This window comes from Xiphophorus hellerii, chromosome 16 (genome assembly GCF_003331165.1).
Source record: "Xiphophorus hellerii strain 12219 chromosome 16, Xiphophorus_hellerii-4.1, whole genome shotgun sequence".
NCBI lineage: Eukaryota > Metazoa > Chordata > Actinopteri > Cyprinodontiformes > Poeciliidae > Xiphophorus > Xiphophorus hellerii.
The window spans coordinates 8,360,360-8,385,904 of record NC_045687.1 but is presented as its reverse complement, the minus strand read 5'-3'; the positions used below and the strand labels follow the sequence as shown (position 1 = coordinate 8,385,904).

Below are 25,545 nucleotides of genomic sequence, written 5' to 3'. Positions count from 1 at the left end.
AACAAAGTTACATATATTTGTATAGTTATACAAGTTTTCCACATAAAATATTCTCCAAATGCGCATGCGCGTTTCTATCATATCCGTTTTATGATAAATTGTCTACAAAGGCTTTAACTAAGTCAAGTTTTCGTTACTATATTTTTATACATATATTTGAACAATAATTATATTAACACATTGTTACCATCCATATCAATTCATTGGCGTACCATAACTAACTTATTTTAGACTTTTCTTAGTGGCATCGGAGTCATCCTGCTTCCTGTATCCTCTTTGCCACAAACCGACAGATTGTACACAATCATCATGGCGACGCAGGATGGTGGGTATAGAGAAAATTTAGCACAAATCACAGAACATTTTTAGTTTACGTTTATGTTGTAGCAATAAAATGTCACATATGTCTAATTTAGTCTTTGAAACATGCTGTTATTATTAGACGGTGATGTAAATGTGCGTTTCTCTGCTACGTTTTTTCTGCAAATGTTCAGCAGCGGTCCTGCTAGCAAACGTTAACGATAGCTAACATCAGTTACATTATTCTACATTTGACGACAGCTGCTATTAAGGTCGAAAGCATTAACAGGTGTGAGCATTTGACCGTAAATTATCATTACCTATATAAGACAATTAAAGATAATTAACGAAAGTACTGGAATCTCGTGAACGGCTCACGGTAATGTGACTACTTTGGCTAAAATCCTCAGTTTTGGGGTGTTTGGTTTTTTTGTTGCTTTGTCTGCCATAATTGCATAATTTGCGTTTGTTTATTTTGTTTTTAAAAAAAATTTCGTTCATGGTACAAAAAAACTGGTGACTTTCATTAAATGTGAGCGATAGAAAGAGCTAGAAAGACCTCGAGAGTGAATGCGGCTGAGGAGAAAAAAAGCGAAACTAGGAGAATCTTAAATGTGTTGTCTAAAAAAAAAAACATCTTCACACCTTAAATGTTCAGATGAGCATTTGAGGGTACTCAAATAGATTCTCATGAAGTCCCACTGACTATATATGCACACTGCTACTATAAAGGATACAAGGGAATCTTGAAACATTTTGGTATAGTATAAAAAAAAACTTTATTAAGCAACATAATATGTTTTAATTTGGTTTTAGGTGAAATTGTAAACCAACTAGTCAGATGTTGTTCTGCAGAAAGTTCAGTGTTTTGTTTGATCAAAGGCAGTAAACTCAGGAGGCCCAGAATCACATTTTCTATTTGAATTCAGTGTTTCACCAGACATCTGCATTTCAGTAAACAAGATAACAAATGTGTTTGCTCTAATTATCAGTTAAAATATTCTTAATTGTTTGACTTATTGCTCCCCTTTCAGATTAACATGCTTTGCATTTTATTTGTTGTTGATTTAGAAATTTATCACACACTTTGATCTAAAATTAAAACTTACCCAGTTTTATTAATAACATTTGATTATAACATTATGCTAACTTTAGTGCTTTGTCTATAGTTACTTGTAACTAAAGATTTGTTTTACTCTTTCTTTAGTCTTAAAGAATTATATTCATATGCATTTTCTCTGGAATAGGCTGTATTCTGCTGAAATGTATTCCAGGAATTCTTGTTTAATTTTATTTAAATAAATATAAACCGGATGCTTTTGCAGGAGATGAAGGAGCCGTAATGGACACTGAGACTGAGGCAAAGCCAACAGAAGCAGAGGCATTTGGTGAAAATGTGGAAAAGGCCGATGCAGAATCTACATCTCTCACAGATGCAGGAAATGCCACAACTCAGGACTCTAGTATTAGCAATGGCGACGACGCAGACGACAAGCAGGAGACGGTGGACTTGAAGATTATCTGGAACAAGAACAAATACGACCTGAAAATTCCTGTCGACAGTACCGGAGCCAAGCTAAAAGAGAGGATCCATGCACTCACTGGTAGGAGAGTGAAATTGTTTAAATGACTTTTTAAACAAGTCAACAGCAACATTTCATAACAAATGCTGTTGACTAATAACTGAAGGAGTTCTCACATTGCTTTTAGGTCTTCCACCAGCAATGCAGAAAGTGATGTACAAAGGACTGCTTCCAGAGGATAAGACGCTACGTGACATAAAGGTTACAAACGGGGCAAAAATAATGGTGGTCGGATCTACAATAAATGATGTATTAGCTGTAAACACACCGAAAGAGGTTATTCAGCAGGAAGTTAAAGCCGAGGAAAACAAGAAAGAGCCCTTATGCAGGCAAAAGGTAAGATTTTTCAACAGCACTGTTAAATATTGAAGTTGTATGGATTTTTTAAAAACCTGCATTGTGTCTTCAGCAACACAGGAAAGTACTGGACAAAGGTAAACCAGAAGATATAATGCCATCTATCAAAAACAAGGTGAGGGGTGGTGATTAGAGCTCATTCAAGTTAGCTACAGCTGTCCAACATATGTTTTGTCTTTTAAGTGAACTAACAAGGGATTAATAGCTCCTTTGTCGTACCAACAGGAACGATTACCAACAGTGCCTTTATCCGGAATGTTTAACAAATCCGGAGGAAAAGTAAGACTCACATTCAAACTGGAGCAAGATCAGTTGTGGATCGGAACAAAAGGTAACATTATGATTCCTGACTGAGGTCCCAGCGGTGCGGAGATGCTGACTATGCTAATGCAGTTATGCTTACGCTTTCTCACTTGCAGAGAGAACAGAGAAAGTTCCAATGGGCTCTATTAAAAATGTAGTGTCCGAACCCATCGAAGGCCATGAGGACTATCACATGATGGTAACTATTGTTGTTGCTGCCTGCATGTCAGATTTATGATTTAGCTGTAAAATAAAATAAAAGAAAAATCTAATACTCAGAGCTAGCAGATGTGTGTTTGGGGTATGCTACCCAGAAAAGTTCAGAAGGTAAGATTGTTTTATTTACTTACAGAATAGGATGGAGCTCAGTTGTATTTCTAAATATAAAGTATTTTAATAGTAGTATTTAAATAAATGAACCAATCTCTTGGGCATACACAGACTCCGAAATTAAAACAGCCTCACTGGATAAAAGCCCTAATAGTGAAAACTCATTCTCTCGCATCTAAAACACATAACTGACAACACAGAGCGCATGCTGCGCTTTTCAAGGCCCCAGTCGTGTATGCTGCAAGTCCATTTCAATCAGATCCACCTATTAGGACTGTGAGGAAGTGGCAAAATGAAGCAGATCAGCCCCCGTGTGCACATTTGTTCAAGTTATCAACCAAAGGTGCGGCAGGCTGAAGTGGTGCTTCGGGAAATCAAGCTGGTGTTCGTCGGGTGGAGCTGAAGGGCTGTGGGGACGCTCAATTAAAACAAACGCTCAATAAACACAAACAAGAATCATATTTTATTTGTCGATATTGTCTCTAACTCGACTGAACATATGCTGAATTCTGTGCTTGAGACTTTTAGAACTACTCAGGCATTAAACATACCAGTATTGAGGTAATAGACTTATCCAGACTGAGCTACACTCCTTACAAGGTTACTCCACTAAACTAATAACACAGATCATGCTGGGATGTAATTTTGGGGCCAAATGCTGTAAACTTTCATTAACCCTTCTGTTCTTTGTTATATCAGTAAGTGACACAATTGACTTAAGATTTCACTAACCTGCTTTCTCTCATTATAATTTAATCAATACTCAATTACCTATAAAGTAATGTGAGACCTGTGGGCTTCTGACCTTTTCACTGAAACTGAGCCGTGCATGCTCCTTTTTGATTAATAGCGTTATTGATTTTTAAACAAATCTGACAAATTGGGGTTAAAATTAAGTGATTCGGCTGGGGAGACTGGCTACAAGCTGGAGGTCCATGTTGTGGTCAATTAAAGATTAATTTAAAAGACCACAATTCACAAAAATCACAGGAGTTGTAGCAAAGCAAATTGCAAGGTATGTGTTTCTAGAGTGCTAAGAAGGTTATGTAAGTTTGTCAAAGTCAACCTCGATAAACATCTCAGTTTTCAGTGTTGTTGAATACTAAATCATCTGAGTTTTAACGCACAATATTACTTAGTAATAAGCATGACAAATGTACTAATGGTCACTATCATCACATTTATTTTATAAAATCACAATTTAATGCATTAATTTAAAATAATGCACAATATACATAATCATTTATTTAATGTCTTTACAAATGTTTACATAGGTTAAATATGTCTTTTTAATAATACCAGTAAATATAGATATGGTCAAGGATAAATCATATTTACTTAATGTGTACATTTATATATATTTCCACATGAAGCAGTTAATGAATAAAACAGAGAGCTAACATCCTAGACTAAAGACCTTGTGAATGGAACCCCCTAAACATAAGATCTCCTATCTGGTGTTAAGATTTTTTTATATACTAGTCTATTCACAAAAAAAATTGCATAACTCATTTTATATAGGAAATACTGTCTTGTTGCAATGATTGGACTATTCAAACTTAAGCATCCCACCAGAATATATTGTGATGGTCAAGTTTCTGTGTTTGAATAACTCTTTAATATGATTATGCATCCATTTTATATATAATTTAAATAAAAGCGATTTTTGGTTAAAAACAATTACATTAAGATTAATGATTTTTGTGATGTGGAACAATACATTCAGATACTTCTATGGTTTTCTGGTCTTAAGGTTCATCATTATGAGTTACCCATGCTCACTTCAAATTAAACATATTTGCTAAAAACACACTGAGCACCATAGCTACAGTTCTTACATCGATGTAAAGGACTTTTCTGTCAAGTCAAAGTTCAAGCATAAAGGAGGGGAAACACATTTTGACATCTTCTCAGATCAACACAGACTGATATAACACACAGTCTGACTTTGGACATCTGCTAAATTTACCTGTTAGGTATATTTAATTTGTACCAACTAAAGGTATACATTTAATATTTATATTTGAATTTCACTCTATTTACATATATTTAAAAATACTCAACATTTAAAATGTATAGATATTTTAATAAATAATATTATTTTTGACATTTATATTTGATGCATATTAAATATTTATCCTGATATTATTAATTCAAACCCTATTCATGACAGGTTTCATGCTAAAATGCATAGATGAGAATTTGTGTGCGTAATTTTCAGCAATGGGAGCGCCTTGTGCAAGCAGCAGTCACAGGATTCCGACGTGAGTTAAACTTTTATTATTCAAAGATTTACCAAAAGGAAGAAACATTTACACTATAAAGCAAAATTAACAAACATGACATAAAGTAGTGATTGTCAGACATTATTTTGTATCATTTATATTCATAAAAAAGGTGTAGATACATAAAATATTAGAATTTTCATTAAGACAAACCTGAGCTAGAAATAATGTAGAGTATAATATAAAACAAGAGGATATAAACGTTTAACCATAACACTGGACTAGGTGCAACTATGTAGTGAAACAAAGCCCAAAGAGACAACTGATAACATTCTAACATATTGCGGCAGTTGATATGCTGTGGTACTTCATTTATTACAATGATACATTATTTTGAAAAAAAATTAAAAATGCAAGACTGAGTTTCAGGACTACATTTGTTTTCCAGGACCCAAATGATTCTGACCACAGAATCCTGCTTTTCAAAATTCCTGTGAATCCATGGAGTACTCCTGTATCCTCTCAACTACGAAGAAGCAGAGAGTTCCAGCAAAGCCGAGGATGACCAGAAGCAGGAGCTGCCACGTTAGCAGAAGGTAGCCGCTGTAGAAGAACGCCACTGCTGCACTCACAGACTAACAGGAAACATAAATTTTATTGTTGGTTATGAGAAGAAAGAACTGCAAGCTTTGCAACATCTCATCTGTAGCCATGTTTGTCCAACTGTGGAACATGTTACACGGATGGTATTTGAGCTACCTCTAGTGGTACTCAGAAGAAATCTTGGCATTAATTACAAAGTAAATATGTGCAAATTAGCTGTGACAAAGTGAACTACAGTGCACTAGGAACAGTTTGCTAGGCATGATGTATGTTTTTTTTGTTGTTTTTTTTCTACTTTGCTCTGAAGTTAGAACATGGATCTGACAAAGACATCAAACCCAACTTAACCATGTTGGAGTTCCATGTTCCAAAATGGATGTATCGGTTGATTGATTTACTTTTTATTTACAGTGGTTATCACTAACTTTCATGTGAAAGGCAGCCATGTTGAATTTTAGGGTCAGGGTTGGTGAGAGTCCATCACTTTTCCTCGACGCCATTTTGAATTACATGACAGTTGAGAATTTCCATGGATATGTTATTTTCAGATTTACTACAGTTTTAAAATGTCTTGACAAAATTGTGGTAAAGTTTGGGAACCACTGGACTAGAAAGACAAGTCTGTTTGAATGACGTAGCATCTTCTCATTTGTCAGATTAAATGTAACTTTTGAAAATAATATTTAAGAACGTATTAAATATACTTTTAACTAAGCCCACCTCGGTATTAAAAATATTTACCTTTTTGGTGTCCTGATGTAATATTCTAATCTTAAATGTGTTTTCATTAGTTGAAAATCTGCATAATTAACAGAATAATGGCCTGAAATAAATGAACTTTTCAATAATCTAATTTTTTTAATATGACTGTAATTGTCCCATATTTTAACATAATTGGCTTGATGAAATCAGTCTAGTTTTTTTAATTATAATTAAGTGTTTAAAATCATCCAGCAAATTTTAATTTTTGCTAATCTGAATAAACACAAAGCAGTTTTCAAATGAGTATTTAATCTATCGACAACCCGTTCCTGTGTAAAAATGTAATTGGTCTCTAAATTGACTGTTCAAGCAGAGTGTTTATTGGACAAAAATGATAAAGTACTTTGTGACTTGTTCTATCAGCAGTGGTTTTCACATTTGATGTTAGGATAGCTTTCTCCATTATGAAATAAAATTCTCAAATGCAAACTGCTAAAAAGAAAAAAGAAAGAAATTTGTGTGAAGACAAATACTTTTTTCATAGCACTGCATGCTGACATAGAGTTAAAAGACTTGCTCATTATAATACCTTGAAAAATATGTTCCGCTATTTGAAAAGCAAGCTTAGAAAATATCACAATTTCCTAGAGGTAATTCTTTTTCAAGATCAACTATGCTGCAAAGAAAAGAGGGCGAGGTGAAGATTTGCCTTTCTGACACCTTCCATCCCTATTAATGAGGCTTCAGCTGAATTTATTTCACACTTGACAGGACAACATTTTGACTGAGCTTTGCTCGGCTCTGCTAACAATGTCTGAGAATTGGCAATCGAGGATTACCTGGATGAATTTAAAGATGGCGAAGGCAGGCGTGCTTTGTTCGGCGTAAACATAACCCAATATGCTGTAGAGCTGCGTGTTGAAGCAACTATCTCCAAGTCCAAGCAGGAAGGAGCACAGCAGGGCAATGGATGCACTGAAGGAGAAAACAAAATGCTTATTAATAACATGACATGAATAACAACTGCTTGAATTCCCTCCTGTTAAATAATGAGAGAAACCACCTACGATGGGCTTAGAAATGGATTCTTTTTGTGGTGGTTTCAACGACGACAGGCGCGTCATCTGGGATGTTGAGGAAAATCAGGTAGGAAGCGACGAAATGGACGACCATCCCCAGAAACACCACCGAGGTTCGTCTGAAGCGACTGTTTTTGCACAGGAGTCCAAACAACCCCCCACCTGATGGGACAAAGAATACTTCAAGAACCTCTCGTGGGTTTTTAAATCTCTGTGAGCAGTGCGTTGACCCACCTACTATTTCTCCGATGCCCACCACTATCCCAGAGATCCCAATGAAGCCCTTGGCTGCTTCTCCAAAGTGGGCAGTTGCGCCGATGCACGTTCCGTACACTCCACTGTAGAAAGACAGCTCAAGCCCTGGAGAACCGGGACAGTGTGTTTTCAGCTCCAACTTCAAGCATTTCACAAGAGGCAGGACGATTTTCTACATTTCCCCTACCGCTGTAGACCATGCAGGGACTCAGGAGCATTATCGTTTTTGTCTTCAATAGATGCAGGATGGTTTCTGTAAGAGAAAAAAATAAAATAGAATCCAATGCACTCATTTGAATTGCTAATGAAGCCATATTTTTTGAACAAATATGCCTCGTTTACTACTTCACAAAGCGTGGATTAAAATGCAGACATTAAAGCCCAATTTTCTCCTTAGAATTAAAGTTCTGTGCTGGAAGAGGATGGGAGAAAAAGAAATGAGCCAAAGAGCCACATTTAAATGCAGAAAGAAAAGCACCCAGGAGAGGCTTCCATTCAGGCTGTTAGAGAAATCTAGATTTTAGGGCAGAAATCCCAGTAGGTTTGTTTATGTATGCCTTGATGCCCTTTCTGACATGAATCAGCATGCATCTTTGATAAACCCGATATCTTTCGAGGCAGGTGCACACAAGTCTACGTGTGCACAAGATACACATGAGACAAAGAGCAATCAGATCATCCAAACAACCCGGGGCAGCACTGAAAGCAGGAGCAACTGCGGCAGAGTTTCCAGTTGACAAACAGAGAGATAATCTGAGATAAACTCACACTAAGGCACTGTCTGTGTACTCTGTCGCGTAGCAGGGAGATTTTTATCCACATGAAAGCAAGTTTTACTTGAAGAAAAACAAAACTGCCTGCTAGCTGCAGAATGGAAGCAGTCAGATGTGACGCAAATACAAATCACCAGGAAGCAAAAGGAAAATGTCAAGTTTTTTTGTGGGGGGTGGAAATGTTGTGATGCCATTAGTCATTTTGGGCCTCATTTGCAACACAAAGCTCAAGATGAAGACTGTAGTGATCACCAAGATTAAGTAAATGTAAGATTTTTTTTGTTGTACTTAGTATTTGAACAGAATTACTCCTCCAAAGGTTTCTCAGTGAAATACAAAGAAAATAAATAATGTTTGGGTTTAGATGTTAACATATTCTCAGAATTATTCTTTTTTTTATTCCTTATTAACTTTATTTAATTATATACAATTATATACATTGTGACCCTAAATGCAGCAGCTTGTGTATTTATTGAGTCCATCTCAATAAATGTAAATACTATCAACTCGATTATAAAACACACATATAGTGATAATGCCTCATAAATTAGACAGATTTATTAAAACTAGAGCAATATGTTTCAGTTATTTTTGTGTATTTTGATCATTTTCTACCACATTTTCCTTTCACTCAACTTTCCAATAATATAATGGCACACAGAACTTTGTGAACAGTCAACTTCTCTATCAATAACTTTTTATGACTGTCGTCTGGACAACTGTCAAGTCAGCAGTCTTATAAATGTGTAGGCTATAACATAATATTCCAACCTTTGATTTAAGTGCATATTCAACAAGAAAGAAAGTGTAAAGTTAAGAAAGAAATCATTTTAGCACAACCATTTGCACCTCCAACAATAACTATACAACTCAAGCCTGTTTGTGTTTTTAATGAATCAGATTAGCAAGTAACCCGGCCATAACCTCCTGCTTCCCTGGGGTATAAATACTGACAGAGGTTCATACAAAGTCAATTTCTCTTAGCTTCAAAATGGGCAAGAGAAGAGAAATCACGGTCAAATATGATTAAACAGTTTAAAACAACTTATGCTTTTGCAAAGAAGACTGCATGAAGATAAAGGTTTATTTTGCTGCAATTGAAACAAATGGCAAGCTCACTGTAAGAGAAATGCAGCAGTTTTATTAAGTGTCAGGTTATGTCTTTGCAAGAAAAGATATTTTTATTTTTGGATTTCTTAAAAACATTTTTACCTGGGTTTCAAATATTTGTGGAGAGCACTGTAAGCAAGGGTTTTCATCATTTGAGCTCAGGATCAGAAATGCAGTAAAAGTGTCATCTTTTACTGCATTTTTGATCCAGTGTAATATTTAAATACAGTCTAAATAAAAACTTACGGAACTCTGTTTTGGTATCCTGAAGAGCGGTGTTGGCTCTGTTCTTGTACCTAAACAGCAGAAGAGACATTGATGTCAAACTTCTGCAATGCTCAAAATGATCACTAGAAATCAATTACTCAGCCACACAGAGAAATGCATTGATTTACTCCAGAGGAACCATGAAGTGAACTACATCTTTAATTCAGCTCAGTTTCTTTACATGCCATTGGAAAAGCTTTTGTGCATAAATACTTCTCATCTGACTTTCAGTCGTCTTTCTTTTCAGGTCCTCGTCCACAGCCATGGAAATTAAAACACGCCTGAAAAAAAATCATATTGAGGGCCTTTCTTGCCCTCAACAGTTCTCCATCTTAGCTGGCCAGGATCTGCCTGATTGCAGCCTACTCTTCTTGAGTGCCGTCACTGGGCTCGACTAGGTCGAAGATACAAAAACCTGGACGAAAGAAATTCCAGTGTAATTTTTTTGAAGGACAAATCTGGTTCCAAATTTCTGCAATTTGGAACCAGTACCATTACGTTCATCTTGACAAACACTTGGAAAATCCAAGGCTGGCAATTTGGAGGAAAATCATTTTGTGGATAAAAAAAAAAAGTAAATTCACAACTGTTTCCTCTTTGATTCGTTATGTTATTCCTGAGTGACGACCTCAGTACATTCTGGTTGATTTTGTAAGACCACGGGGAAAGAAGTGTAATTATCTGGAGAAAAGTCCTTTACGTTGTGCGCGTTGAGAGCAGCGACTGCCCTTCCTCTTCAGACAGCAGCTCCTCTTCACGATGACTCGTCCTCAAGACCAGGAAGCTGAGCGTGCCAAGGACGGAGGAGACCAGCAGGAACAGAAAAATATTCCTCCTGCTGCTGTCTGAGATTAAAATAAACGGCTTTAATAAAAGGCGACAGATATTTTAAAACCGTTGAGCTGAGACAGATTTATAATTACCACCCAGTCGTATAATCCTGTGTGATGATAATTTACTTGCATTATCGTGCAACATTTTTGCTTTTATAATCAAAACGGTAATTAGCCAAGTCTGACTTCACCTGATATTTCTGATTTTCCGTTCCAGTCGAGGTAAATGTAAAGATTCCCAAACAGCATGCTGCAAATGAAAGGGACTCCATTAATGAATGGGGGAAAAAAAGCTTCTATTGTCTTTCTGATCATTAGCACAGCTGGCCTGTTTGTTTTCACCCGTCCATAAATATGCCGCCCACTTTCCCTTTATGGAGCTTTTAAATCAAGCCTGCTGTACAAGTCCACACTGCCCACAATTGCTCTTTATATATTATACAGAGCACTGTATATTCACTATATATGCCATGTTATCCCAGCGTCAGCATTCTGTGTGAAGTTTATGGAGCGTGGCACCCACAGAAATCCCCACAATGAAATGTAAAATGTAGCCTCTGCTTGTCATTACATAAAAGAACAAATGTTGTCTCTCTGAAAAGTCCCATAATGTAACACATCAGCTGCTATCATGCAAAAACTGCTACTGAGCAGTAGTAAGTCTGTCCATGTGTCATTTTGAGGTGGAGTTGTTTTCTTTTTTCTTCCCATGTTCTCATCTGTTCTTCATTGATTTTTTTAAACGAATGCATCTACTATTCCTCCATGCTCATGTGAGCAAAAAGCATGCAAGTCTGAGGAAAATACATGTATTTTGTAGCTGAAATAAAAATTAGAAATATACTAGAATGGATTGCGACTTGGTGTTAAGAAGATTGATTTTATTTGATGTTCACCAGGAGTTCTGCCAAGGAGGAGGGCGGGGAGGCCTGGGCTCTCACAGACCCAACACTGTTTCCTTCTCAACGAAATCCGTGGTAAAACATTATTTTTTGTAGGAATGGGGATATTAGAAAGACTTTGTGAAATGTATGTATTTGTTTATTTATTTATTTTGTGGCATAAAGATGTTGAAGTACTGTTATGGCCTTGAGCTTTTGTGTGCTACAGTGAGATTAAGATTATGCACGACCTTCGTCTGGGGACCCAATGTGAAAACATTGTGGAATACATAAAACCTAATTGAATTTCAGCAACACACATTTGCAACATTATATTTCAGAATAAAAGAAAAAATCTTTCACTTCAATCATCGGTCAGTAGTTGGACAGGGTGTACAAATGAGAGGAATTTAAGAGCCACTGTTAACTTGCTTAGAAGAGGTAAGAATCTCCTTAGAGTTAAAAAAAAATCCTAGACATTTAATGGACTCTTGTCCATCAATTAATTTTTATGAGACGACTAAACAACAGTGTTCAACTTAGACCTGCTAGAGGAAAAAAAACAACTATTCATCTGGAAAAGAAGGTTGTTCTCTATTTAATATCATGTGGTTATGCCTGAAGGAGCTTTTAGAAATGTTTTATGAATTGTAACCATGAGAACTGAGCTGTCTGGTTTAAAAAAGATATGTTGTTAGGAGGAAGTGAAACACTGCATACCAGCTTTAGCTCTGTACCATCTCTCAAACGTTGAAGCGGTGGTATCCTGGTCTGAGCTTGTTTTGCTCAACCTACAACTGATTAACTTACTATGACTTAAACTCAAAAAAAAGAAGTTCTCAATTGTTTCAAGGAATGTTTCTTTAAGTCGATGCTTTGATGTATTTCTTGATCTGCTGTGTTGTTTCTTTCTAACAATCTTAACCATTTAGTTTGTATTTTCTCAAAATGTAAAAAAAAAAGCGGAAATTATAGGGGATTCTATAATTTTTCCAAGTAATTAGATTTTTTTTTTCTTTCTCTTCTGCTTGTTTTATAATGACTTTTTTTTTTTCTTCATTTTTGCAAGGTGCTTTTAAGGCAGCAAGCTGTGATTAAATAATATGACTTCCTTGTTCTCATGGATATCTTAATAATTATGCAGCCAATTTAAGAATGAGAAAAATCTCATCAACTTTCATGATAATTATAGCCGGTCTGTGTAAGTTTTAAGCATTTTAACCTTTAAACATAACCCATAATCTGTATGCATCAAGCCTCTTTTCTGCTTTTTGGAGCTTAAAAAGCTGTGACCTTTAATTGAGGTTTTTCCACTTGGTGGATTAGTGTAATTAAAAAAAAAACCCACCTATGAGCAAGATGTTAAGTGAACCATTCGAAAAATTATGTTTGAGTGGTAGAAAATGTTACCTACATTAATTTTATTTTTTAGAAATAATGAATTTCTGCCCGTGGTGAGGTTTTCACATAAATAAGCGAGGTTTCAAAGAAAAAGAAAAAGTTCCATTAAATATCTAGATCTATTTCTGTCTTTGATTAAATATCAGTATACATATGGTCTCCTTCCAAGAACCCAGGTGAGGAGAAGCAGAGGCTATTCGTGACTGCTAACAGTGACATTCTGTGTTTGTGTTTGCAGCCTGTGAGCGACTGAATCATAAGTTTATTACGGCCGTGATCATCCCTGCAGAGTCAGATTAGCATGGCCCTATTGGGAGCTTTGGCACAGGTGACAGCCAATGTAATTATAATACTAATTCAATTTGCAAATTGGAGCAAACACAAATTAGCTGTCCAAGCCAGCGTGCATGAGAAATGGGCCAAATCCAAGAAACGAAAAGGGCCAAGTCTTGCTTGCTGTGCTTTTAAGGAGCTTTGATGTGTTTAGTTTTAACAGAGAGAGAGAGACTAACGGCAGCAACGTGTTTTATTAAAATCTGATTATGGTAAATGAAGAGCAAAGGAATATATCCTGCCGAGACGTAATGTGTTCTGGACAGGAATTCTGAGTATAAGCTTGAGTACAATTAAGTCCTGGATAAATGTAGAGACTTAGCATTAAGAATTAAGAAAACATTGAAAAATAAAAGTTCCTCCAATTTTAGGAACACATTATATAACGAGGACTAATTAAAAACTGGTATGAGGAATCTTAAATTCCCAAATACAACAAAAGTTGCTCTTATATGAATTCTTCCATGTACAATAATTCAAGTTCTGAAACATTGTGTGTTTTGAGCAAACCTCAAAATATGGACCAGAATTACAGCATGCATGCATTCCCATTTTGACTGAGCCTGGAGTATAACGTGTAGCTACCTGCATTGTAGTAGACCCCAGAACAACCCGGTGTTCCTGTTGATGGTGGAAGCTTCGGAGTTTTCCACCAGGAAGTGCCCCTGCGCAGTCCAGAGCACTGCACGACGCAGAGAGGGAGGGAAAAGGGAAAAGATATTCACCGCTCAGTTGCTGACAAGAAGGGATAAATGACGCTGGTGTGTAAGTAAGTAATGCATTCAAATATTCAGTGGCCAAAAGATAAAAAATGCAACTCACTGCAGTGTTTTGAGGCAGCATTAGATAAGAAAACTTAAAACAACTGCTCCAAATAATTTTTTTGTGTTATTCCTTTAACTAGTAAGTAGACAGTCTTCTCTGTATTTTCACCAACATTTATGAGTAAACTTAAGATGCTCTGTGTTACTTGGAGACACAGTTCCTAACCCATTTAAGTTCTAATTCAGGATACACTGTTTATAGCATCGTCATATTCCAGGCGCAATAATCCCTGTACGCATGATTAACCACAACTTTGATTCTTTTTTTTTTATTATTTATTTTTTACCGCAGACAAACAGAGCTTCCATGGGCTGCAGTAGCCCAAGGCAAGCATGCTGAACTATTTACAAGCTTTAAATTTCTTCAGCTATTCTTAATACCCTGTATGCTGTTTCACTATGTATTCTCAGTGAGAGCAATTAAGCTTAGAGACAAGTACAAAAAGTATAGCTGCTTCAGGTCTTTTTATTTATATAAATATAGGGTCGGTGAAAAGTTTACATAAACTCATTATTGGGAATAATTCATTTTAGGTTTTCAAGATAGTTTAATTTTGACTACAGACTTTTTTGTGGCCAACAAACAAGCTTCTGACGATTCTGGCTGGATATTTGACCACTCTTCAATGGAGAGTTTTTCTAAACTTTCTGTAATTTTGAGACGGACCTTGCATTTGAGCACAGTCTGCAAATTTTCCAACAGATCTGAGGATCTGGGGTAACCTTTCTATTTCTATATTCAATACCAATATGTCCATTTCAAAACCAGTTTTGTGTGTGTTTCATGTTATTGTCCTTTTTGTACACCCAACTGGGTCTAAGCTGCAAACATCTGCAGCAAATTGTCACTCTCTAAGGAAGGAGACTGGTTAGGATGTTTACGAACAGACGGGAAGCCAAAAAGACTGCGGCATATTTATTAAAAACTGGAAGAATCCAGATTACCGCTGTCTCTGTCCACGGAGAAGTGAGGTTTTAAACTCACACTTTCAAGCGCAACTAAAATTTGCTGACATAAATTGAGCTGTTTGGTCAATATAAGCACAACTATGTTTAGATGAGCATGGAGGTGGTAGCATCAAGCTGAGGGTCTGATTTGCTTCAAGTGTACCAGTGCATTGCACAAAGGAGTAGGAATAACAAAACTTCCAATACACATTTATAACTAACCAAAATATAGGGAGAGAATTTATGAAATGGGAACTTACATGCTGCTCCTATACCGATGAGAACAGAGGTCAGGTAAAATGACCAAGTAGAGGGCATGATGAACACTGCAATGTAACCACTAAACAAAAGCACAGCCATAAGCCACATGTTTAAGCATTTATGTCCTCCTTACTTCTCTTTCTCTACTCAGCACAGCCAAATTTACCTGTAAAGTAGGCCACTCAAAAACATGGTCAGTTTCGCTCCAATAACTGTAACAACAGTTGGTGCAACCAGATTGGAGAACGAAAAAACTCCATAGATGATCCCTAGACTGCAGAAGAAGTAAAGAAAATACAGTTAGCATCTTTATGCATTTTTTAATTTGGTGAAATAAACTTTTTCTTTCTTTCTTTTACCTGTGGTAACCACTTCCGCTGAAAGTTGAATTGTTCAGACTTTTCACCACAGTTTGCTGAAAGGGGCGGAAAAATGAATTAGGGTTGTCAAAACAGTTCAGAGCCTATTTAGCCTCAGGCCATTCATCCTGTTTGATAATTTCACTGACCATTGAAGAAAATCAGAAACACGAGAAGCGCCTGACTAACTCCCCTGACTTCCATTTCCTTCACTTTACAAAAAACAGCAGCAGACTGATTTTCTTGTTTATGCTTTCATTTATAAAACGCGTAGCTACCGTACAGAACAAAGTAAATAAATAATAGCTGCGAGTTGCACGTGTTGATTTGTAACGCAAGATTTCATTTTTGAGACCTTGTTTTAATTCAAATACATCTTCAATCTGCAAAATCAGCATTTGAGGAATCCACACTACAAACCAAAAGCACCATGGTAAACAGATGATAGTTTTTGAACTTACTTCAATGTTCCCACAGGTGGTGAAGGCGGTGAAAATGAACAGAAATCCTACACCCAAAACCACAACGTTGTAAGTCCTTCTGTCTGCCATTCTGTCTTCTTTTTTCCTCCTAATACATTATAAGTATTAGTGCTTTTAACGTCCTCTGTCGATGAATTCCACCTACAACTCTTAAACCCTGGAGGACCCGAATGTCTCAATTTTTACAAAGTTTACCAACTGTTTAGTTACAGTTTATTCGCAACCAGAGGAGCACTGAGGAGATGCAAATAGAAAGCAACAGTGGAGCACTGTACACGAGAACACTTCCTTCCTATTATACAGAGTACACATGACAACTTGTGACTTTAATTACAAGCAGTTTTTCCGCTCATTTTCTTTTTCACTCAGACTTTTTCTTTCGTCGTCATGAGGACGGTCGTGACAGTAGTTCTGGGTTCTGCCTCTTCTTCTGTCCGCGTAATTTGTGGTAATTTGTGTTTGCTGCCGTCCGGAGGTGGCCACGGGGAACGTACCTTCATGAAAATTACTGACCATTTGCAAAATATGAATAAAAACTTCAACAATTACAAAACAATTATTGTGTTACAAAGTAATTTGACATTTATACAATATTGTGTATTGTGAATTTGTTTAGCTTTCAGTTTTGAGAATCCAAAGTGTTTAAAAGCAAAGAAGTGAAATTGAGATATTATCCCAGTGGGCTGTCTTTGACATAGTTGTATGGCTTTTTTAATATCTCCAAAAACATCTGATTTCATTTTGAATTCCAAGATATTTTCAAAGACGGAAAACAAGATTAAAAGTTCCATCGTTCGATGTCTGTCTTGGCCGCTACAGTGCAAAGATGCGCAAAATAACAAGAGTGTTCACTGCCACTTACTTCCGCCTTCACATCCACATTTTCCAGCTGTGACTACTACGTACATGTCTACATTTAGTTTCAAGTTATTTCTTTAAAAATCTATTTTTAACAAAGACTATTTCATGGTTCTCATTTTCCCAATTAAACTGACAACAAAGTTACATATATTTGTATAGTTATACAAGTTTTCCACATAAAATATTCTCCAAATGCGCATGCGCGTTTCTATCATATCCGTTTTATGATAAATTGTCTACAAAGGCTTTAACTAAGTCAAGTTTTCGTTACTATATTTTTATACATATATTTTGAACAATTAAATTATATTAACACATTGTTACCATCCATATCAATTCATTGGCGTACCATAACTAACTTATTTTAGACTTTTCTTAGTGGCATCGGAGTCATCCTGCTTCCTGTATCCTCTTTGCCACAAACCGACAGATTGTACACAATCATCATGGCGACGCAGGATGGTGGGTATAGAGAAAATTTAGCACAAATACACAGAACATTTTTAGTTTACGTTTATGTTGTAGCAATAAAATGTCACATATGTCTAATTTAGTCTTTGAAACATGCTGTTATTATTAGACGGTGATGTAAATGTGCGTTTCTCTGCTACGTTTTTTCTGCAAATGTTCAGCAGCGGTCCTGCTAGCAAACGTTAACGATAGCTAACATCAGTTACATTATTCTACATTTGACGACAGCTGCTATTAAGGTCGAAAGCATTAACAGGTGTGAGCATTTGACCGTAAATTATCATTACCTATATAAGACAATTAAAGATAATTAACGAAAGTACTGGAATCTCGTGAACGGCTCACGGTAATGTGACTACTTTGGCTAAAATCCTCAGTTTTGGGGTGTTTGGTTTTTTTGTTGCTTTGTCTGCCATAATTGCATAATTTGCGTTTGTTTATTTTGTTTTTAAAAAAAATTTCGTTCATGGTACAAAAAAACTGGTGACTTTCATTAAATGTGAGCGATAGAAAGAGCTAGAAAGACCTCGAGAGTGAATGCGGCTGAGGAGAAAAAAAGCGAAACTAGGAGAATCTTAAATGTGTTGTCTAAAAAAAAAAACATCTTCACACCTTAAATGTTCAGATGAGCATTTGAGGAGTACTCAAATAGATTCTCATGAAGTCCCACTGACTATATATGCACACTGCTACTATAAAGGATACAAGGGAATCTTGAAACATTTTGGTATAGTATAAAAAAAAACTTTATTAAGCAACATAATATGTTTTTAATTTGGTTTTAGGTGAAATTGTAAACCAACTAGTCAGATGTTGTTCTGCAGAAAGTTCAGTGTTTTGTTTGATCAAAGGCAGTAAACTCAGGAGGCCCAGAATCACATTTTCTATTTGAATTCAGTGTTTCACCAGACATCTGCATTTCAGTAAACAAGATAACAAATGTGTTTGCTCTAATTATCAGTTAAAATATTCTTAATTGTTTGACTTATTGCTCCCCTTTCAGATTAACATGCTTTGCATTTTATTTGTTGTTGATTTAGAAATTTATCACACACTTTGATCTAAAATTAAAACTTACCCAGTTTTATTAATAACATTTGATTATAACATTATGCTAACTTTAGTGCTTTGTCTATAGTTACTTGTAACTAAAGATTTGTTTTACTCTTTCTTTAGTCTTAAAGAATTATATTCATATGCATTTTCTCTGGAATAGGCTGTATTCTGCTGAAATGTATTCCAGGAATTCTTGTTTAATTTTATTTAAATAAATATAAACCGGATGCTTTTGCAGGAGATGAAGGAGCCGTAATGGACACTGAGACTGAGGCAAAGCCAACAGAAGCAGAGGCATTTGGTGAAAATGTGGAAAAGGCCGATGCAGAATCTACATCTCTCACAGATGCAGGAAATGCCACAACTCAGGACTCTAGTATTAGCAATGGCGACGACGCAGACGACAAGCAGGAGACGGTGGACTTGAAGATTATCTGGAACAAGAACAAATACGACCTGAAAATTCCTGTCGACAGTACCGGAGCCAAGCTAAAAGAGAGGATCCATGCACTCACTGGTAGGAGAGTGAAATTGTTTAAATGACTTTTTAAACAAGTCAACAGCAACATTTCATAACAAATGCTGTTGACTAATAACTGAAGGAGTTCTCACATTGCTTTTAGGTCTTCCACCAGCAATGCAGAAAGTGATGTACAAAGGACTGCTTCCAGAGGATAAGACGCTACGTGACATAAAGGTTACAAACGGGGCAAAAATAATGGTGGTCGGATCTACAATAAATGATGTATTAGCTGTAAACACACCGAAAGAGGTTATTCAGCAGGAAGTTAAAGCCGAGGAAAACAAGAAAGAGCCCTTATGCAGGCAAAAGGTAAGATTTTTCAACAGCACTGTTAAATATTGAAGTTGTATGGATTTTTTAAAAACCTGCATTGTGTCTTCAGCAACACAGGAAAGTACTGGACAAAGGTAAACCAGAAGATATAATGCCATCTATCAAAGGAACAAAGGTGAGGGGTGGTGATTAGAGCTCATTCAAGTTAGCTACAGCTGTCCAACATATGTTTTGTCTTTTAAGTGAACTAACAAGGGATTAATAGCTCCTTTGTCGTACCAACAGGAACGATTACCAACAGTGCCTTTATCCGGAATGTTTAACAAATCCGGAGGAAAAGTAAGACTCACATTCAAACTGGAGCAAGATCAGTTGTGGATCGGAACAAAAGGTAACATTATGATTCCTGACTGAGGTCCCAGCGGTGCGGAGATGCTGACTATGCTAATGCAGTTATGCTTACGCTTTCTCACTTGCAGAGAGAACAGAGAAAGTTCCAATGGGCTCTATTAAAAATGTAGTGTCCGAACCCATCGAAGGCCATGAGGACTATCACATGATGGTAACTATTGTTGTTGCTGCCTGCATGTCAGATTTATGATTTAGCTGTAAAATAAAATAAAAGAAAAATCTAATACTCAGAGCTAGCAGATGTGTGTTTGGGGTATGCTACCCAGAAAAGTTCAGAAGGTAAGATTGTTTTATTTACTTACAGAATAGGATGGAGCTCAGTTGTATTTTCTAAATATAAAGTATTTTGAGGATATGAAAAGCTGTTGTAGCTTTTCCAGGAAAGCTTTGAGGGAGTTGTGTGCCTCAGAGATTGAGTCATAATTGTCAGTGTTTTTGGGAGGAATATTCTCAGGAGAGGCTATTTTAAGATAAAACTAGTAGTGTGGCATTATAAAGAACTCTGTCAAAGATATGTGTCTCATAGCTTTGCACATATGGAAATGATCAACCACAGGATTTGCTTTATGAATCACAAACTAAGGTCATTATGCCGTGAAGTACCTTTCTTGGAACATATCTAGTATCTGTGCATGTATGACTGAGAACTTATAAAACTTAATCAATCATCAGCTCCACCTTAGTGAACACTTTAAGTTTAATAGCAGAAGAAATAAATATCATCAAAGATTACATTTATTCCCATCTTGTTTAGCTGGTTCAGGTTTTAGATCAGACTGTGTACATTTGATCAATAGAGTTGCATCACAGCCCGTATACATGATAGCAGAAATATTGAATCAGATTCTAGAATCACAGCTCTGCTTTGAGTTCAAACATCCTAATGAATGAAATGTGCTGCGCAGAGGGGAGAGAATTAAATGTTGTGCATTCTGTTACAGCATTTCAGAAAAAAAAAAAACCCAAACAAAAAAAATATGCAAACGTGGTAGTTTGCTGCTTCCGGTCCTGGACAATAGGCTGTGTTTGATTACAATATAGTCTACTCTATACCAAAAAACCCAGAAATAATCCTTTAGTTTATAACCTTAAGCTTAATCACAGTTGGGTTATGCAGGAAGACGGGTATCTAAAGGATACCAGCAATCATATAAAAAATAATTCTACAAAACGGCCCAAAAGTCTTCCATTTGCTATCAAGGTTGGCCGAAGCAGTTGTTAGGTATAGTGGTGATTTACTATTAAATAGGGACAGCTTGATTTGGTAGCTTTTTTCCCTTAATGAAATAAATAACATTTTTAAAAGTGCATCTTTATATTTCCCCAGATTACACTGTCTGTTAAATGCATTCATATTAAGATAGAACACATAATGTATACTAACAAATATTGTTTCAGTGGTGGGATGGTAGGCCTGAAGGCATGCAAACAAGATATTCTTTCCTTGTACTGATTGTAGGCTTGATGAAGTCTTGGTTGTGACAGATCTGAAGACGCAATGGATTGATAAGATCCAGTTGGGCATACAGTCCTTTGTCACTGTATTCCGTAAGACTTAAGTTTTCTCTCTGAAGACTTAAACAAGAGGCCTAACATATATTTTTTAAAATGTCAGTCATGTGGGTAATCTGTCGTAGTCCTTGTAATCCCAAAATTCCTCACCAGTTTATCTTCCACTTCTGCAGGCTTTTCAGTTGGGTCCAACGGAAGCCTCTCAGTATTGGGTCTACTGGGTGCCTGCACAGTTTGTCGATGCAATCAAAGACACAGTCCTTGGAAAATGGCAGTATTTCTAATGTGCCTCTTTTTTCACAATGATGAACTGGGATGGAGAGGAGGAGCCAATAAAAATAAATAAATTAAAAAACTGGAGACTAAAGTGAGGCTTGAGGAACTGTTGGGAAGTTTTTTGAAGGAAACTGACGGATGCCTGTGGACTAACTATCTTGTTTTTAGGTTAAAGGTGCACTATGCGGCAGCATACAATTTCTCAGCCCTGTTGATCAATGTTTTCAGCAAATCCAAGGGAAAATTTAAAAAAAAATGTACAGAAATTGCTAACACTTTTCTTCAGTTATTCTTAAAAAGAAATAAAATTTATTTAATGAAATAAATTCACCCTGAGTTGTTTGACTCATTTGGTTCCTTTTGAGTTGTGCCTGCCTTTTGAAACACAATAAGGGTGTGATTGAGGTTTGATATAGATCAGAAATGGAGTTTTACAATTTGGCTTTGTTGTTTTGCTTTTTGCATATTTTCCTTCTTGAAATAAAAATCATACATTACAACAAAAAACAGGGAGAAAATTGTCATATTTGTGCTTGAATTACAGAGCTTTTGTTTTAGGTTTTCTGAGAACCTCTTCTGCTTCAACAAATTATGTACAGAAGAGAGGAAACAAAATTACATTTACAAACCACAGTAGAAGGGTTAAGATTGGTCAAACCAACTTGTTTCATATTTAAGAAATGAATTAATCAGGATTACAGTATCAAACAAAACTGCATGAATTACCAGCTTATTCCTTCTGTGTGGAATAGAAGCGTCAGGAACAAACGTATGCTTTAAGATGCCAGTTTTATACTTTTGAACTAAGATTTTGGATTTATGTGTACACCTGTTAATAATAATTTGTTTCATTGTAGACTGATTTTATTCAGATATGTAGATGCATCTCAATAAACTACATACTTGAAAAATTTAACTTGGATTCATTATGCACAGAGGGATATATTGCAAGGGCTGATTTCTATTCTAACCAAATTGTTGTTTATGGCTAAGCTTATGGCTTGTTTATGCCTCCCTTTTTTCCAGAGTATTAAAAAAATACATAAACAGATTGAAAACAAGAATACTGATGGATATTTTCATATACTGTACAGTGTGTGCATTCAATAGCTGCTCCTCTTTGCATGAATTACTGAAGATGGTGTGGCATTGAGCACTGCTAGGGGGTTGAGCCCAGATTGCTTTGACTGGGCCGTATTATTGGATCTGGCATCTCTAATCTCTAATACTCAGTTGTTTGTCTTTGGGGTTTTGTTCGAGCCAGTTTACTGATTTATCAAACACAGTTATGCTATGGTCATTAAAGCAGGTATTAGAAATTTTGGACAACTCTTAACATTGTTTATGGTTTAGGGGTGGGTTCACAAAAAGAATAGTTGTAAATTAGGTCATGTATACGTCTGTGTAACATGTCTGAAAGCACTAACTCCAGCTGCAGTTCGTGCCTTGTTAATCTCTTCTCAATCTTCAATGAGCTTTGCCTTGCAATCCTTTCACAACTGTTGTTACATGTGTATATATTTTTAATTTTTCTTCCACTCAATTTTCCATTACTATGCATAAAAGAAGATTAGTCTTTTAAAGCTTGCTTTCCTTGTAAAAAAGTGTCAGTGACCGTCCGTTGGTCAACTGGCCAGGTAGCAGGCATTAGGGGACAACTGTGTATTAGTAAAACAAATTTATTTGGTCTTATGTTGTATTGTCAAAGTGCATCTCTAATCATTCTTGTATTTAGCTGTAATTTAAAAGTATTTCAATTTTCAAACAAGATTACATGGACACAGACGTAGATGAGAAGCTTTTAATTTGAAATAATCCTGGCCGGAACCTGTTCCCAAGAGGAAAATCTATATCTTCCGGGTAACACATTTGGCGCGCCGTGAGAAATCAAAATGACAAACTTTCCAGTCTGAGCTGCTCCATCTGGAGTCAGTTTCGTTCGTCCGATAATGTCCAAACTGGAGCAAAGCTGCAAGGACGGGAAACGTTCCCCGCCGGTAAAAGTCCTGTCAGGTCAGCTGAGGGCGGCGGGGATCCGGGGTGCCGCTGACAGCGCGGAGGGATACGTAATCCGAGCGGGCAGGGGTCGCACTCTGCGTGTGTCTCTTGTGTGGATGCAGGGCACGGTGCTGGAGGTCCAACTGGGCGGGACCACCGTGATGCTGATGGACGAAACAGGGACTTTTGCCGTCCAGGGCGTTAATAACATTCCCAAAGGCAAACCGTGTTTGCTTCCAGGTAATATGGGTGCATGTGTTATTCAAAATCTAATCACAGTAATCTGATTTTAAAATATTTGTATGGTTTTTATTGTTATATTTATTATTTCTAACACCAAACTCCTGAGAAAATTTAAATTGCACACAAAAAATAAAATTTAACGAGTTTTACACTGAGCTGATTTTGTAGTCATGGAGACGAGACACCTTTCGCAATAAAGATAAACCACAAAATATCTTGAGAAAATGACTGGAGTGTGATATTGTGTAGAGGCTTATTAATGGAAAGTTGAGTGGAAGAAAAAAGTGTGGACATGGTGCACAATGTCTTACCACTGCTGAGAAGCTGAAAGTCGCTATTACAGCAACCTGGGCTTCCTCAACATCTGAGCAGAGCCACAGGCTGAGATGAAGTTAAAAATCTATGCTGTACTTTGATGAATCCTAACATCATTTCTTAGTGCTTGAATATTTGTATCCAAAGTATCCTCTGAAGTTGTTTGATCAAGTATGCACATTGATGCAACATCTAAAATATTTATTTGCTTCTAGTAGCAAAAAGGGATGTTAAAAATCAGGATATTTATCCAGACCGTGATCTACGTTTAGGATAAATCTGCTGCTTTTGACCATCATAATTCATCACTGCATTTTCATAAACATGAACCAAGATGAATAAAATAAAAGTTTATCTAAAACTTGTAAAGTTGGATTCAGTAACTTTTAACTTTGACATTTAGGAAGCAGTCACACTTTATGTAGTGGAACTATTGAGATTCTGTATGAATGAAAGAAAAACATATTTGAGCTTAGAATTGCCAGATTTTGTCAAAACTATTAGAATAAATGTTAACTTTACTCTGAGAAAATGCAATACTGTTGTTAAAAACTACATTAATATCCACTACAATTAATATTTTTCCACAACTTTGAATTTCAGCCACTAAAATAAATCTTTTCATCAAAAGCAGCTACTTTTCTCAAATGGCCAGATTGTGTGTAGGCATTCTTTTGCATTTGCAATGTTGCATTTTGATATATTGTGCAGCTTTTTTTTAACCACTGATATGTTACCACCTAAAAATGACTGTTTGAAACCCCTTGTTTTCAAATAGTGCAATGATTTACTTTTCCACATTAAACAGCATAAATTGCAAAACTGTAGATCCAAAAATGGCCAAAAGATGTTAAACGAATACTTAAATATCACAGCCAAAAGCTTAATCAGCTGCTGTACATTTTCACCTTTGCCCACATTGATCACCCGCTGCTGTTGCAGGTAAATATGTAATGGTGATGGGCGTCATCCAGGCCGTTTCCCCGGAGCCAGTAATCCGTGCTGTGAAGATAGCAGACCTCTCGGACTTCGCTGCGCTCCACAGACAGATGTGGAAGCTGGAGGTGGAGGAGCTGCAGCAAGTGTTAGCCTGAATATCAGACTGCTGATGATTACTGCTAGCTGCATAGAGCAGGTGCAGTTGTATGACTAAATGATGTTTGTGACTGAGGTTCACCGGGAAATGTCTTGACCCGTTGTTTTTTTCTTGTGTATCATACTTTGTAAATATCGGTTTTACATGCACCAGAGTTGCAGTGACTTGTTTGTGTAAGGCATATTAAATGTTAATAAAACACAGTTTAAGATTTTGAAAAATATGGTATCTTTATTTGGTAAGGTGCCCATCACACCAGTAACACTATCAGATAAATGGAAAGTGAAAATGACCTATGTTG

The 25,545-nt window shown here is 36.4% G+C and overlaps 4 protein-coding genes and 1 long non-coding RNA gene across 7 annotated transcripts; 4 read left to right on the top strand and 1 right to left on the bottom strand.

The window, feature by feature from the left end:
- Positions 1-198: 198 nt before the first annotated feature.
- Positions 199-2,373, top strand: LOC116735426 (ubiquitin domain-containing protein UBFD1-like). The gene is made up of 4 exons (XM_032587341.1): positions 199-325; positions 1,626-1,904; positions 2,011-2,219; positions 2,293-2,373. The coding sequence occupies exons 1-4, from the start codon at positions 310-312 to the stop codon at positions 2,371-2,373; spliced, it is 585 nt and encodes a 194-aa protein (XP_032443232.1). The 5' UTR covers positions 199-309.
- Positions 2,374-2,437: 64 nt separating this feature from the next.
- Positions 2,438-11,946, top strand: LOC116735472 (uncharacterized). 3 transcript variants are annotated; one of them, XR_004342383.1, is made up of 4 exons: positions 2,438-2,571; positions 2,660-2,742; positions 5,547-5,694; positions 11,620-11,946. It is a non-coding gene; the product is annotated as an uncharacterized LOC116735472 (long non-coding RNA). The 3 variants fall into 3 exon arrangements; XR_004342382.1 differs by lacking the exon at positions 11,620-11,946 and adding an exon at positions 10,135-11,573; XR_004342381.1 differs by lacking the exon at positions 11,620-11,946 and adding an exon at positions 5,095-5,137 and having other exon boundaries at positions 5,547-6,420.
- On the bottom strand, positions 5,499-16,651 carry LOC116735470 (UNC93-like protein MFSD11). Its single transcript, XM_032587395.1, is given in 14 exon segments — positions 5,499-5,733; positions 7,243-7,378; positions 7,471-7,492; positions 7,495-7,644; positions 7,717-7,842; positions 7,925-7,990; positions 9,867-9,916; positions 10,588-10,732; positions 10,912-10,970; positions 13,921-14,017; positions 15,368-15,447; positions 15,535-15,642; positions 15,728-15,783; positions 16,189-16,651. Coding segments are annotated over 14 exon segments (1,338 nt in total). The 5' UTR covers positions 16,279-16,651; the 3' UTR covers positions 5,499-5,580.
- A 753-nt stretch (positions 16,652-17,404) lies between these two features.
- Positions 17,405-21,918, top strand: LOC116735385 (ubiquitin domain-containing protein UBFD1). Its single transcript, XM_032587245.1, has 7 exons — positions 17,405-17,532; positions 18,836-19,114; positions 19,221-19,429; positions 19,503-19,568; positions 19,679-19,784; positions 19,873-19,955; positions 21,490-21,918. The coding sequence occupies exons 1-7, from the start codon at positions 17,517-17,519 to the stop codon at positions 21,598-21,600; spliced, it is 870 nt and encodes a 289-aa protein (XP_032443136.1). The 5' UTR covers positions 17,405-17,516; the 3' UTR covers positions 21,601-21,918.
- Positions 21,919-22,042: 124 nt separating this feature from the next.
- Positions 22,043-25,453, top strand: rmi2 (RecQ mediated genome instability 2). The gene is made up of 2 exons (XM_032587246.1): positions 22,043-23,830; positions 25,091-25,453. Exons 1-2 carry the CDS (start codon positions 23,542-23,544, stop codon positions 25,240-25,242), a joined length of 441 nt encoding a protein of 146 aa, XP_032443137.1. The 5' UTR covers positions 22,043-23,541; the 3' UTR covers positions 25,243-25,453.
- The last annotated feature ends 92 nt before the right edge of the window (positions 25,454-25,545 follow it).